We start from the raw sequence: 15,494 nt of genomic DNA on the forward strand, positions 1-15,494 counted from the left end.
AAGTGCCTGTGTAGTGTTATGGGGGTTTTAAATTAATTTAACTAATTAACACTAAAAAATAATAATCTTTAGACATGTTAACATTATATGATTTAAGCAATATATTTGTTTTACTTACATAGATTGAATCCAAAGACACAGATCAACTATTCAGTAACAGTCATTGGAAAACTGCTAACTAGCCAGTTATTTGCTGATCAACCTAAACATAATTCTGATAATGAAGATGTAAGTTATTTTATTTTAGCAAAATAGTGCAAGATGGCAAAGGGATAACTGACTGTAATTGAAGACATTTGGACAAGTATGTTGATGCTAGTACGGGTACACTGGATACCAATATGGGTAGATATGCTCCTCCTGCAACACTGAACAGTAATATTTTATCTTTTTGTTTCTGTTTGGTAAATATCCAGCTGCTAAGATTATTTAAGAAATACCAAGCATGCATGTGTGCAAGACATGAACAGTTACCTCTGCTTACTCAGGAGGTCCACATCAGCAGCTCTCCCTGCGGTTTGTACAGAATACAGGCATGCACTCCACGCCCAGCTCAGGGGACCCTTCTGATGTTTTGGTCCCAGCCCTTCTCCCTGAGTGCAACTTCTGACCTTCCTACTTGTAACAAGTGGAGCGACCAGAAGGTTATTATTCTTAGCATCCCCTTGAAGCAAACACTCAAAAAAATGCCTCCAAAGTTCAATGTTGCAACAGAAAACTGGATTACTCAGCCATCAACACTAGCAGTAAGAAGTGTATCACTGCATGCAGTATGAATTGGAGCTCTGTACCCACTGCACTGACTTTTTCTAACATTGATACCAAAAATTGGCTCTTAGGATCAGAATCTCCGTGTACCTGGGATTTCTTGCTAGCACATACACCAATTAGAAACTGAATGCCCACAATTCCATCAGAAATAAGCTTTAAGGAAGGCAAATGCTGCAAGCCTGAACGTGCATCAGTATCAGTGCTGACTGCAGGATTTTGCATGGGCACAAACATGGTAAATCCAAATTTAGTTCATGCTCCATTACATCTAAAGAATGAACCAAACTTTTTCCAACTCAGATGAATCCATCTTTGCACTTTCTACAGCATGCATGTTTATACTCACACTCATTAACTAAAAAGGATAACTGTCTCATTCATCTAAACAGAAGGTGAAGAATATTTTCAGCTTAATTGCCTCAAAAAATGTCAGTCTTTGTATTTTCTCTGGACTGCCTGGATTTCCGTAACACTGTTTGGAACATGAAAGCTGCTCGTTCAAGAGAAGAATACATACAAAAGATGAGTGATGGCTGAAAGCCATTTTCTCACATAAAAGCAAGATTCCACTAATCAGAGTTAATCGTCCGTTATGCACACTCTTACAGGACTTGCCTAACGAGAAATCCCAAAATGGCAATTAGTGCCATTAGGCTGAGCAGTGCCTCCCCACTTCTAGGCCATATCCAGCAGTAGCTGAGACTCAGCTAGAGCCAAGATCAGCATTTCCAGCTGAGGGCAAAATGATGTGGAGTGGGCTTTGGGACGTATAAAGCTCAGGCTGTGGGAGACAAAAATGTGTGCAGTTATGGGAGAACAAAATGGGTTTAAGGTCTGCACTTGAGGGGAGAGTGTATATTGTAGGAGGTGCGGATGTAGGATTATAACAGTGTAATCCTCCATAATAAAAAAAAAATGTTCTCCTAGAAGACAAAAAAAATCACTGTCTTTTGTTCAAGATCATACTGCATAACTGGGTAGACAGAATGGTCAGCACATTGCTACAGTGCATAATCAATTCACAGATTCTAAAAAACAATAAAACCAGTTACATACTGTTGTGCAAATTAAGACAAAAGGTACTATATTCTGGCAGGAGTGAGCCAAATATTTGCAGCATTTGTATTTTAACCAAGACCTCATGTTATGTGTCTTGGTATTGCCCATTTTTTAGCTACTAACCTCCTAGACTATACGTAAATATATACATATGCGCGCACATTTTGTTTCTCTATTAAGAGATCTATAGGCATAGGTAAGAAAAAAACAGTATTAGTGCTAAGATACAGCACACGGAGCTAAAAAAATCCCTAGAACATCTGTGACTGTACAGAGGCAAATTTATCCTCAGGAATGTATGTTTAGTTGCTAAGAAAACCATAAAGTAACTGCAGTGTACACAACTGTGTATTTTATTATTAGCTAAAAATACTTAAGCAAGTAAAATCCTACGATCTTAAGTCAATCACTGCAACTCATGTAAAATGTTGCCTGAATCAAGATCACAGGATCCGGTTTATGGATGAGCAGCCCCGAGCCGTGGCCTGTGAAATCATAGTGCCAGTCTGCACGTGGCCTGTGCAACACAGCGGGCTGTATTCTCTGCAGGGGTTACCACTGGACTTCAACATCAGTACAGTCGTCCAGGATGAAATGGCTGAGGACTGATTATGGAATCTGAATGCAAAAATTGAGCAACACTGCTACAGATGGAAAGGTTAATTTCCAATCAGTTCAGGAAGAAACACAGTACTCTTTTTAAAGACTATTAACTGCTACTATTGTTAAAACAGCACCATCCTGACTTTGGTGTTGAATATTCACTTTAAAAGCTCTGGAGGAGACAAAAATTACAAAGTACATCATTCAGCCTTTAATATTGTAGAGGTTTACATTTGTTGTAGTTTTTGGCAGTAATGAGAGAAAATACTTTCTAAAAGTACTGCTGATTTTCAGCTCAACACTGCCTTGAATGTGTTGATTTAAAGACAAAAAGGGTAATGTTTAAGTCAAATTTTTAAAAATTATAATAATAAGCAGTGATTGGAAATTTGATTATTCCAAAATCAGATCTAAGATAGGCTATCAGTAACAGGAAGAAGTACAAGTAGAGCCAATTTTCATTTAATCATAATTACAGAGTGCAAGCTGAATAAATATACTTTTCATGAAATGCTATTCGCACTACCTTACAAAATATGAAGCCATTCCAGGGACTAAAACTGGAAAATTAGCTGTGAGTGGCATACTTTATTTCCAAGTACAACATGGCTTACTGTACTGTAGAGTTAGCCAGAGCTTGAGGCCTCAACAAGGTAATAATAAAATTTACGATGTCAGTTCAAAGCTTTTTATTTAAAAAAAAAAAAAAATCTCAGTTCTACAGTTTCAATTTTACCAAAATAACTGATGACAAGGAAAAAACTGTGCTTTACCATACTTTACTGGCTGTATCAGTGAAATATATGTTTAGAAGTCTTTGAATTTGCGCCATTTAGCAAAGCAGCTATCTGAAATGACACTGAAAGGTTTAAGTTGTTTGTACAAGTTAGTATTTATTTTTTAAATTTCCCTTTTAAAAAGGTTGTGGTTTGTTTTTTTTTTTCTGCCTCTAACACTAAGGAGAAAAACCCATCACAAAACGGAAGGGTATCAGCAAAAGAGATATGCTTGTCAGTTAACCTGGTATTTTGAGTAGCAATTATCAGCAATAAAAGAAAGAAAAGACTTGAGGTGATTCTACAGGAACTGCACCATTTGCCAGCACAACACTAGCAGCTCTCTAACTGGAGTCAGAACATTTCAGGACATCATGTGTAGTCTGACAAACAATGACTTCTGCATGGTAATTATTTCAGACTTGTGGAAGGAGAGCAGGAAAAATTAGGAGTCACTTGATTAAAAGCTCTATTCTTTAAATGAATGTGCCTCAATTCTTGGTGCTTCTCCGGATGGTGTCTGGTCTTTCTTCACTACCTTGAAATTCTCAAATACACTAGCACAACCTAGTGCTTGAGTGCTGCAATAACATGCTAAGTAGGGAAAGTCATCACACTACCTACCTCCATCAGGTTTTCAGATATAGCTGCAAACCCTTCTTATATTCAAAGCCCTGAAATCTTTGTATTAGAAAAGAAGTTGCTGAGCCTAATTGACAACGCAAATACCCTGGTTAATTGTTTCCTCCTTGATTAGAGGCACAGTCACAAGAAGGAATTTAAAGAGCAGAGGAAGCAGTCTAAGATGACCGGCTGTTTCTGACCATTTGTTCTTTTTGCAATGAGAAAACAGAAAACACTGCTGTGCCTTCACTGAGGACAGACACCAATTAACATAAACCTTAAATTAAATCAGATACCTTCAGAAAACTCTTACCAACAGAGACAGCATATGACCACCTCTGAGATTAATGGAGACAGCATAGCTTTGAATGCCTTACCCAGAAAGGAAGTAGCAGACAGACTCTGGAATTCATTACTCTCTGTGGGAGGAAAGGTCATTACAGCAAAATCATGTAAGCAAGGTCCTGGAGAGCAAACATTGCAGGTTCTTTCCTCTCAAAGGGGAAGAAAGCTCTCTACCAGATAACTGGAATGAAATCTCTAGTGAAGTCTTTTCTACAAATACCACCTCCATCCCACAGAACGGAAATTATTAAAGCCTTTAGTTCTTCATTTATTTAACAATACAGCAGTGCTGAAATGATCTTGGTTATGAACCAAAGGGTAGTTCAAAATTTCCTTGGAGGCATTACTTTTTTAAGCAGTTTAACATAAAGTGCATTATATAGTAATTGCACACCATATGCTTTCTGTGTTTTGGTGTTAAAAGGCTGCCAGATGGGCTCTGGTACTTCTAGCTTGAAGTGTCTGAAAGAAAAGATTAGAAGAAAGAAGAAATGCCAGGATCACACTCAACAATTCTGTTCCTTACACCATAAAGTACATGGCAAATGCAAAGCTGGCAAGTTCTTTACCAGAGGACAAAGATATTAGCAAAGTAAAAACTGTACAGGATGCTCAAGAAACTAAAGTAACACAGTCCAATCTGAGTTCTGATAAGACATAAATATGGTAAATTTCTAATCTAGGCTAGTGGTTGGCTCTTCACTCTCATCCTTCTGCCATTATGCAGAAGGAAATGACTCAGGAATAATTCTCTTGCTTATCTTAGGCTGATTCAGAGAAAAAGGACAAACGAGGATGATACCTAAAACCAAAGGCACCTCCTAGCATCCGTAAAAAATAAAATAGTAAAAAAATTAATTTGAAGCTTGTAACTATTTCAACCTCTGCAGCAGTGCGATATTCACAGAACAAGCAGGTGTAGGAAGGTGAATATTCGGGTAGATCTTCTACAGAAGAGAGAGGCATTATGGGAGACAGAGATTTTGTAGCTAGAATTTTCTGTGTTATGACCCAACATCATTTAGTACTTCACTCTTGGAGACCTCATACCAGGGAGCTGATGCTGTCAGGGTATCTAATGTGATAAAAGAGCTCCCCTGTCTTTTTGTAAGAGTTAACCCTAAACTCCTGGTCAAATTCCACTATAAAGAATTTTAGAAATGAGCTTTAAAACAAGAAAAACTCCTTTGACTTTTAATGGGACTCTTATACCTAACTCATTCGCTTCTTTTAACTCCTGCTGGCTTTTTGCTGTGATACAGCATTCTCCTGGTGCTTTCCTAAACTGCTGCCTTGTACAGACTGAACAAATCTACTTCGCTTCAAACAGGATGACAGTTTCACATTACTAGAAATGAAGGATGCTCACTACTTACTCGAGAAACAGTTTGCTGCCAATTTCAAGATACTCTCTTTCATTTCCATACTGTCAGCTCTTTACAGTAAATAGAGTATTTTCTTCATGCTCCATGTCAGAAAATAATTAAGATACCTTTCTCGCTACATAAATTAGTATCCTGCTATATAAAATGAACTACGGGAAGACTAACACTGACATACTGACCTGGCAAATTTAGTTCTACAAAGAAAGCGCTACAAGCTAAGTTACAATACCCATGACAAAGCTTCCAAGCACTAGCACCCCTGTGTCTGCAATGACAGCAACACTGTGATCAGAGCTGCTGACAGGGGGCACTGACAGTCAACAAAATAGCTGACAATCTGCTTTCTACTCAACTTACTATGCTTTGGACAGGGTAAAAACTTGCCCTGTAGCACTGCACTCTCCAGAAGCTCTCAGTTTTTGTGACAGAACCAAATTATTAGTACAAGCCTCCTTCCCAGAGCATGAACTCCTTGGGAATCCTTCCAGCAGGAAGGAAAAATGCAGTTAGTGTCTATACAGCATAAACTACTTCATGGTGAAGGAGTCATTTAGAAGCAACTAAATCTTTGCTCTTTCTGCTTTAAAAATCACATCACTGATTAGAACTATCCAAGCAAGTAGACAACTGATTCAATTTCTTTTGGGTCTGACTATTTACAACATGCTTCGCTCACACTCCCGAGAGAGGTTTGAGGGAATTATGCATTTCAAGCACTGAGAACAGGCCTTCACACCACTGCCAAAGAGGAAAAATGCCCACTTAATCTTCTTGTAACTGTGAAGGAAATCTTTTATTTTCTATGCAGGACTTCCCAAGATAAGAAAAATAAACTGTATGTTCAGCTTTACTAGAAACTGCAGGGAGTGGGGGAAGGTTGATTGACACAATGTTTAGGTAACTGAAATGTACATCTCAGAAGTCCTAGCGGACATAAGTATCAGTGGACAAACAGCACAAAAGGAGAAGACGAACATCTTAGTTTGCTAAATGCTGATTAGAGAACATAACCCTGAAAGATGATCTGTGGCAGCCGGGGTTCACAGATTCACATAAAACTTAACTTCAGATAACATTCCTTCTCATACATCTATATAAGGATTTTAGTTACTCATTACCTCCCTGCCATGCAGCCACCTTTTTTGCCTCTTAGGAATGAATGCATTTTTGCTTAAGGAAGTTCACAGAAATAAGACAGATAATAAACTGAGGGTGGGTTGGCTTTTTTTTTTGCAGTTCTCTTATGGTGTACAAAACCCATTTACAACTTACAACTCCTTCCTCAGAAAACATTTGATGAATTCTACTTTGTGCTTAGACCATGTGAAAGCATGCTAAAAAACATTCTGTCAAGAATCTGTTTGAGAAACACATTGGTAAACACAGGCCCACTTAAGGACATACTCATCCAGGTAGATGTTAATGAGTGAAGGAAAAGATGTTTGGAAGAGTATTTAAATAATGGCAGAAAATGCTTAAAATACATCGACCAAAACCAGACAGATTATCATGCTGTGTACATGGGGATCAGTTTTTCAACAATGCCATGAGTTTATACTTTCATTCAAAGGCACATTTCTACTTACTTGGTTAGCTTATGACCTTTCATTGCTATGAGGAAATTTCGCACAGTCTCAGGACTCTGGTATCTACACGGTGTTTTTGAAATGTACTTCAGTGTCTAAAATGGATAAAAAGAAAGTATACGTTATTTCACAGTTACTATTTGTTTTACCAGCTGTGTATGAAACAAACTGATTTTGAAAAGTCTCCTCAGTACTACTCAGAAAAATTGGAAAAGTTAGTTCAGGTTTTGGGATTTGGCTTTTTATTTTAAAAGTGAGAAGTGCTGTCATAGATGACGGATCACCCACATTTTTCTGTCTTCAGTAAGTCTATACTGATATTTGCTGAGGGAATAAGAAACAGGCAATACGTAACTACAACTTTATGTAAAGGAAATTACATTAGTACTTATCCCGAAAGCCCCAGTGAATTAATTCTGTATAGACATGACCCAGTCATCTTATTACACACCCAGGTGAGAATTACAGCTCTGACTACTCTCTCTGTGGCTTTGGACTGCCATTTATCTGATCTATTCAAAGCCCAAAATCGCATGTTGATGAGTACAGGAAAGGAGTGAGTTTTAGCTCTGTCTACTAAAAAAACACCTGCTGTTTGTGAAAGAGATCTGTTTTCTTGGTTTGAAATAATCTCAGGTGATGCTAAGACTGTGATCAAGACAGACTTACAGCTGTGCTGAATAGCATCACTCAGATTCAACTTTCCTTTTAGAACCATTCATTTACAGATACAAAGCTAGTTTTAAAAGGCCCCAAGACATGGGGTTTTTTGGTGATATTTTTGTTGTTTTGTTTTTTTGTTTTTTAAAAGCACTAACACTTCAGAAAAGTTGAATTCTATTCATTCTTAAAACCATGTTATCTTCTGCCAAATTTTCATGTGCTCAGTGCCAGGGATACTCTCACTGCCAACCCATAAATACTTGTTAAGCTCCCCAGTCTATAGTTGTTTTCATCCTTTATATGCATATTTGACAATGCTTTCTCAAAGTTCACAGAAGCAGGTTTGGTGAGTTGTCATGAAAATCTGCAAGAATACTGTAGTATTAGAAATGTCTAGCTGATGTGAGACAATTTATCTTTGCTCCATTTTTTACATGAAACACCTACCAACCTCAGCTAACTTGCAGCAAATGTTATATCTGCTTGCTTTATTTAAAACAACACGACACCTAGCAGACAGATAATACATAATGCAATTTGATCCAAGTTAAAAAATATATTTGTTGATAAAAATCCACACAATTTCCCATTCACAGCTGTCATTTCACTGGAAGTAGCTTAGAATCTTCCTGAATGTTGTTTGTTGCTTGGATTAGATCCCAAAATGAAAAGTTGGAAATAACGAGCATCAGTGGAAAAGTCAAGGAAATCCCTGCACTGTCTGCATCGTGTGCATCAGCAACTGAAAGATCTAAGAGTATCATCAATGCTTGTTTTGAATTAAGGAAGAAAATCTTTATCTGTTGATACTGCATAGCTATACATAAAGCTTAAAATTATCAATACAACTGACTCACGTTGCACTAACTGGATTGCAAATACAGATACACGTGGTAAAATACCACACACAGAGATTACCTATAATAATTAAAAAATATAATATTCTATGTGATACTCTGAGTTTCTTTCTCATAAAATCTTTGAACTAAATATTTACATTTGAAAAGTCAGAAGCCAAAAAAGCTGAATCAGTATTCACAGAGCAGAAAACAATGGATACTGGGAAAAAAATGAGCTACAAGATCAGTATGGCAATAAGAAAATATGCAAATGTATTTCCATTAAAATCTGTTATAATTTAAAAATGCTAAGTAAAGGAAAACAGACCAGAAACACAGGATAATTCATCCTACTTAAGAGACAGAGTGTTGATGAAATATGAATCACTGGTATTCTTAAGGACCAGTTTCATTTAACTACTGAGAAATATATTTAAAAGCACAATAAGGTGTTAGATAACCCTCCTTTCTGTAAGCTCTGTCTAACCTTTTTAGACAGAATGTAGTTGTTACTCACCAATAACGACTAAAATGAAATCATCATATTGTCATGTAATGGAATTATTTAATAGGAGTAATTTCTTTTCCAGTTTAGTCTTTTTTTGGCAACATCAAAACAATTAAAATGCCAGACATACAGCAAAACATAGCTCCAGTTTGGCAAGCTTCATCTAGTTATTTCAGCACCAAAGGACACAAGCCTGCACACAGCTCATGAAGACATACTCAGCATGATCAAAGACAAACCTGTACAATCAAATTCTGGTTTTCTTTCAGTCAAATATACTTAAAATATACCTAGAGTTTACACCAGCTTCACTCCATGCACAAAAACGAGCTTCCTATAGGTATTTAACACGTAGCAATAAACCAATGCAATTAAAGCTTTCTGCACTCTGACAAAATATACTTACAGGATCTTTCTCAGCTGTTTCAAAGAGGTACAGGAAGACTGTTAGTCTCCATGAAGATTTAAATTAGATTTTTTTGTAAGCCCCTATTTTGTTGAATATGAGGATTAGGAATTACAGCTCTATACCTTTTCAAACAAAGCCAGAACTAAAACAAGAACAAAGCCTAGGCCAAATCTTTTTCACATGAGTAGTTTCCCTGCTCAACTGGATTACTCATGCAAGCAAGGCAAGCTGCTTTCAACTTGCTGCCAACTGTGGTGCTACTCATACAATTCTCTGACAGACACAATAGGTCACACTGCAAGTCTGTTACAAAGTTGCTAATTTGAGGTATTTCAAACATTAGTATTTGTATTTTATGATTTTAAAAGTTCTTCCTAGCACTAGATTAAACATTTATTACCAATCTGGCATTGATGTTGCTATCTGTACATGTGATTTTGCTATTCTTTTGGCAAAAAAACCTAACTCTATTTTAGTTGGAAATTATTAGTTTAATTCTGTTAATAAAAAAATACCATGTGATCTGTGCCTCAGCTTTGAAATCATGATTACATGCTATCATCGCTTCAGCAGATGATAGCAAGTTCTGCCCTGGGTCTTAAAAGGATAGAATATTTAGATTAAAAAAGAACCCACAAAACTAAACAGTTAAAAAATGGGGGTATTTTTATTCTTTTGTGATAGATCTTAATAAGAGCAGCTGCACACTTCTGCCCTGCCCAGTTAGCCTACAATCTGAATAAACTGACCACAGAAAAGTGTCAAATAAAATATTTTGTTGTGTTTTTAATAGGGGACATTTGATACAAAATTATTAATATACAGACCTAAGGATGCAAATTACTTCAGCTTGGGTTTATTTACAAAAGAATTTCACAGTAGTACTTACTTCATACATGATTGTGTTCAGATTCTGCTGACCAGAGCTCTGCTTGTTTTTTCCACTCTCTTTGCGCTGCTGCTTAAGATCAGTAAGTAACTGGAACACCTGTGGGGGTTAAAATAAAGTGGTTTAGACCATTTGAGAGTATTTTACCTAAAAATGTTACAGCAGGAAAACATAAATGAACAACGTAAAATCCTATCAACCAAGCAACAACAGAAAAAGCGTGGCTTCTTTGGTGAGCATACCAGCAGCTGAAATGAAAAATGTTTTGGCACCAGAATGATGAATACGTATGTAAATTATTTTTTAAAAATTGTGACTATTTTAAACAGATTATCAGCACTTGCTAGATGTTATCCAAGATCCCCAAAGGAGAAGCAGCCAAGATGAATCTATCTTACTTGTTTATCTTATATCATGTCCTGAACAGAGTTGGGTCATACCCTCCTGTACTGGCACAGAGCTCCTATTTAAATATGAGTGATGCTTGAAGCAGAATGTCACAGAAGTTTATGGCCCTACTGGATTTGTTATGACAGATGTACCTACAATATTAAAATGGATATATATTCTGTCTCACAGAGATGCAATTTTACATAATCTGAAAAAAAAAAGTAAACTCTGCAACTGTCACACTGCCAGGAACCAACTAAATAAAGGCTTGACCTATAGATGCTCCTGAGATTAGTGATCCTATTGTAAATTCCAGTGGAGTTATTCATAATAGTAAATGTTACAGTGACCAGCATGCTGTTACGGTATGTTAAACCACAAGAATTAAATTAGCTCCCTATTTCATCACAACAGTGTAATACAAGCAGACTTTCCTGAAAAGGATGTAATAAAGCTGTCTTCACATTTATGATGCAGTGAATATTAATGTAGGAACGAGATTCAGAGGGTAAGTCTGAAGGCAAGGAAGGCGTTTTGATTTTTGCAACTGTGCTTTGTCAAATACATTGCAATGCAACATCTTTATTCATCATAGCTAGATAGGCAGCAAAACATTGAGACAGTATCACAGTTACTATTTTATTCCCATATTAAATCACATTAAGTTAAATTTTCTTCAGATGCTTTGCTTCAGGCTTTACAGTATATCCAGAGCCAATAACCACGGCAAAGTAACAGACCACTTCTTACTGTTTATCCCCTAATTTTTAGCTAGCCTTGTTCAAGATCCAGATTCTATGGCATTATAAACTGACGAGTCCATAGAAATAAAATACAAACATTTCTAAACAGTGAGAATGAGAACATTACCAGCTAGAAATCATGCAATTACTTTATACTGCATCTTCTATGAAAAAGGAACACCTTGTGTACCAAACACCAGTAGTAAATTCTCACACGAAAGCCAAAATTGAAGCTATGAGTTTTTATCTAATGAATATTACAATAGAGCCAGTGACAATGAGATAGAAAATGACAACTCCAAACTCACAGAATAAATGTAGGCATAGGACATACAACATGTCAGTCCTGAACACTCCTTTCAAACACCACTTTTGGTGTAAAATATTACCTTGAGAAAGAGAATGTTAGCTATGTCAGTCAAATTGCAACTGGAAAGTGAGCAAACAGAAAGAGATCGGTAGTTTTGGGGATATCAGTACTTTGAAGACCAGTGTAAAGCCATGCCCCAAAAGGCTATAGCTGCAGACACTGCAAATCCCTTCCTGCAAAGAATTGAAAAGCTGCATGGAGGACAACTGTGCTGTGAAAGGGAAATGAGAAATTAGCACTCTCATCAGTAACTTCATTTTCCACTTCCTTTTGCTCTTTTTCAACACACATAGTACATTCACCAACAGAAAGACTCAGCTGAAGAAAGTTCTGACTGAAGAGCATGAAGATCGGATTCTGCAATTCTCCCTATTCTGGACCATACCTTTAGGACACCTGTAGATTTTACATAACATGACTGACACCACTACTTGAATCTCAGCAGGCAGTAATACCTAGATTCCAACAAATATCCCAGCAAAGAAGGAAGCAGAGATGACTTTTCAATAAATAATCTCTGAAATACTTGCTATTTTCTGTACCGCAATAGTACATGTTTTTAACAGACACTTAATACTAGTTCAGCTGACACAGTATCATCTATTTCTCAGGCAAAACAGTTCTTTCCAAGTACCTTGTTACAAAGATGGTTGCTCTGCTGTACACAGACAGATTCAGCTCCAGATAAAACATTTTAAGATTTACTTCAGAATAGGATGAAACAGCTGTGCAACTTTCAAGCTTTGGCAAAAAAGCAATGTAAACAAAGAACTGGGTTATTAAAACCTCTAAAAATTTTACATTTATAAACAAAGCACTGAAATCTTTCCATTACCTGGCTGAAGTTAAACCAACAAGAACCCTACATTTCTTTCTCTCTAAAACAATCCCTCTAAGAGTGGAAAATGATTCAGAACTTGTCTACATTAGAAAATAAGGGGGGTTTTTTATTATTTGTATGCCAATATTCACAGTTTGTTATGACAGGTCACTGTAGCTTCCCCGTGACACCAGATCAAGGCACCTCAGTGGCTTCTAGGAGTGTTTATCCTGAGTAACACATGTCAGATCAGCAAACTGCCTCCTGGTTACGTACTTACCTGCTTTGGAAATGCCCCAAGATCTTTAAAAAAATACTGTTAAACATTCAGAGGTGTAAGACTGCATTTCTAATAGCACTGGCTTTAATAAAAGTAAGCATTAATGAGTTACAGGTTCTCAGATGACACTGCACACCACAAGGTTAGAGTTAAATATGAAACATTGATTCTAGCAGCAACCATCTGTGAGAAACATTTGATTTTTTCTGCAAGAATTTTTATTTGCAGTATTAAAAAGACTCCAGCAATCAGTGTGTCACACACTTGGTGATGTATTGGCTTATCATATAATAAAATTTTTAAAAAGATATTTTGAACACTGCTGCCCAGTTAGAGGTGTCCATGTTCCTGATTTTGGATTCAATGCACCATGCATCACACAAAGCACCAGTGAATCCAGTGCACTTGGCCAAATACACAAGTGTATCAAGATGTGGAGAATAACATACAAACATGCACAAGACGATTCAACAAACTAACCACATAGCAACAGTGTAAATATGACAAGGCTGAAGTTAGTTACTGACATTCTAAAGATCTGTTCCTCACCTATCTGAAAAATATATTTATATCTATTTATACAGATTTGGGACCAACCAAATAATAATACAGTACCCATTATGAGTGAAAACTAATAATTTTCCAGAAAACTAGATTTTCTTCAAAAAGTTTTCTTAGTAACAAATCAAATGGAGGGCGTGGAAATCACACACAAGTCTTACTGATTGCCACTGGCAATTTTCAGCTTCCAAGCAAGTATAAAGTGACTGATTACAGCTTTAAACTGCTGGTTTAAAACCAGGAAGTAGATAAACTTACCTCAAAGTTACTTAGCAATGCCGCATTTGCATCTTTTCTAAAAGGAAAAATGAGAACAATTAATTTATGTTCCAAGTGAAACTGTTTAAAATGTTTCTTTGCTGAGTCACGCAGGCTCTAAAAGAGCAGACACTATTTTCATACAGTTTTAAAAAAAAATAAATATCAAGAAATCTGGTTTTGGTGATTCTACAGTTATCAAGTTGATGCCATCTCTGGAACGTATTTTTCCATACTGTTAGCAGAATTATTACATAACTATACAGTATATATTGCACAATTTGCCCCATACACTTAAATACACTTAAACAACAATCTTTTTACTCAGCCACGCTATTTCATTCACTCACCCAATTTGACAATCTAAAACCAAATTGCCTTGCCTCTTCCTTACAAAATGGGCCTCCAGTTTTATTTGAATAAAGACTGACAGGAAGAATAATACAGATTACACACGCTATTTATTTGTCAATAGTATGGAAAAATAAAATACTATTTTTAGTATAACGTACATATGTGTGTGTATAGATACAGATATGGCACTACATTTACACATACTGTACTGAGTTATTTATTCTTTGAATCTTTATGTGACTACTCCTTTAATAGTAGGGCAAGGCCGAGTTTCCCTATTTCCACCAGCCAAGCACTTCCCCACTCATTCTGTACCAATTAACCGAGTCATCCACTGCTGGTAGGCTGAATGCACTGAGTCAATTACTACGGGGTATTGTAATTTTATATTTTTAAATTAAAAAAGGGAGAAAAACTGACGCAGAGCATCCTACATTCCCTGAACAACACATTCTGCTGAGCAGTCAGTAGCCACAACAACAGAAAGTTTCCATACAAAAGGAAAAAAAGGCCTTTCTCAGGTCTGTGCAGCAGCTTATGAAAAAAAAGAAAAAAAAAGGTACAATGTATTGTTAAGCACCATCAACTGTCTGAATAGAACTGTCACGTTCATCACTTTCAAACGAGTTAAATGAGTCCACAAACTTCCACAGGTTCTATCATTGTTTTTAAATGAAAAGGACCTTCTAAAATACGCTGAGATGAACTTCAACTTCCATTTCGCTGACTCGAGTGAAACTTCAGCAAGTGAGCTCATACACGCATTAGTTTTCTTTCATGTTTTACAAACTATATAGCTTTTGTTGTTAGGTAAATGCAATTCTTCAGAATGTTTGCATTCAGGCTATCGCTACAAAAATCCCTATGGATCAAAGACATTCTTTGTTAGAAATAATAATGCTATAGAATAATTATATAGGGAATTACTCTGTTAAATGAGAGGGTCATATAAATACATTACTGCGAAAATGAGTTGCAAAATCTATCTGAAGTCACATTAAGACAATTGCTTCTTTTTTAATTCAAAAACACATTCACAAATTTTTTTTTTCTAACAATGGATAGTGAATGAGTCAGTCTCAAATCTTCAACAATTTTTGTTGTGCTGAAATACCAGAATTATAAACCGACAGACAAGACCAGTTTCAAAAACTTTTGCAGAATTATAAAGTAGCAATAGTTTTCTTCAGTCCTGACTCTCATGAATCAACTATCAATTTTACATTCAGAAAAATTATAGATAATTCTAATGTACATGTTT

General features: G+C 36.3%; 1 protein-coding gene across 1 annotated transcript in view; it reads right to left on the bottom strand.

The window, feature by feature from the left end:
* Positions 1 to 15,494, bottom strand: part of LOC104365776 (CGRP receptor component) — a 32,899-nt gene that overhangs the window by 15,327 nt on the left and 2,078 nt on the right. Inside the window, exons 2-4 of the mRNA XM_033003610.2 lie at positions 13,880 to 13,916; positions 10,458 to 10,556; positions 7,150 to 7,244 (exon numbers count right to left, since the gene is read on the bottom strand). Of these exons, the coding sequence (XP_032859501.1) occupies positions 7,150 to 7,244; positions 10,458 to 10,556; positions 13,880 to 13,916 (231 nt within the window). The remainder of the gene's footprint in view (positions 1 to 7,149; positions 7,245 to 10,457; positions 10,557 to 13,879; positions 13,917 to 15,494) is intronic.

The sequence above is a fragment of the Tyto alba genome, unplaced genomic scaffold, assembly GCF_018691265.1.
Source record: "Tyto alba isolate M040663 unplaced genomic scaffold, T.alba_DEE_v4.0 Super-Scaffold_19, whole genome shotgun sequence".
Taxonomy (NCBI): domain Eukaryota; kingdom Metazoa; phylum Chordata; class Aves; order Strigiformes; family Tytonidae; genus Tyto; species Tyto alba.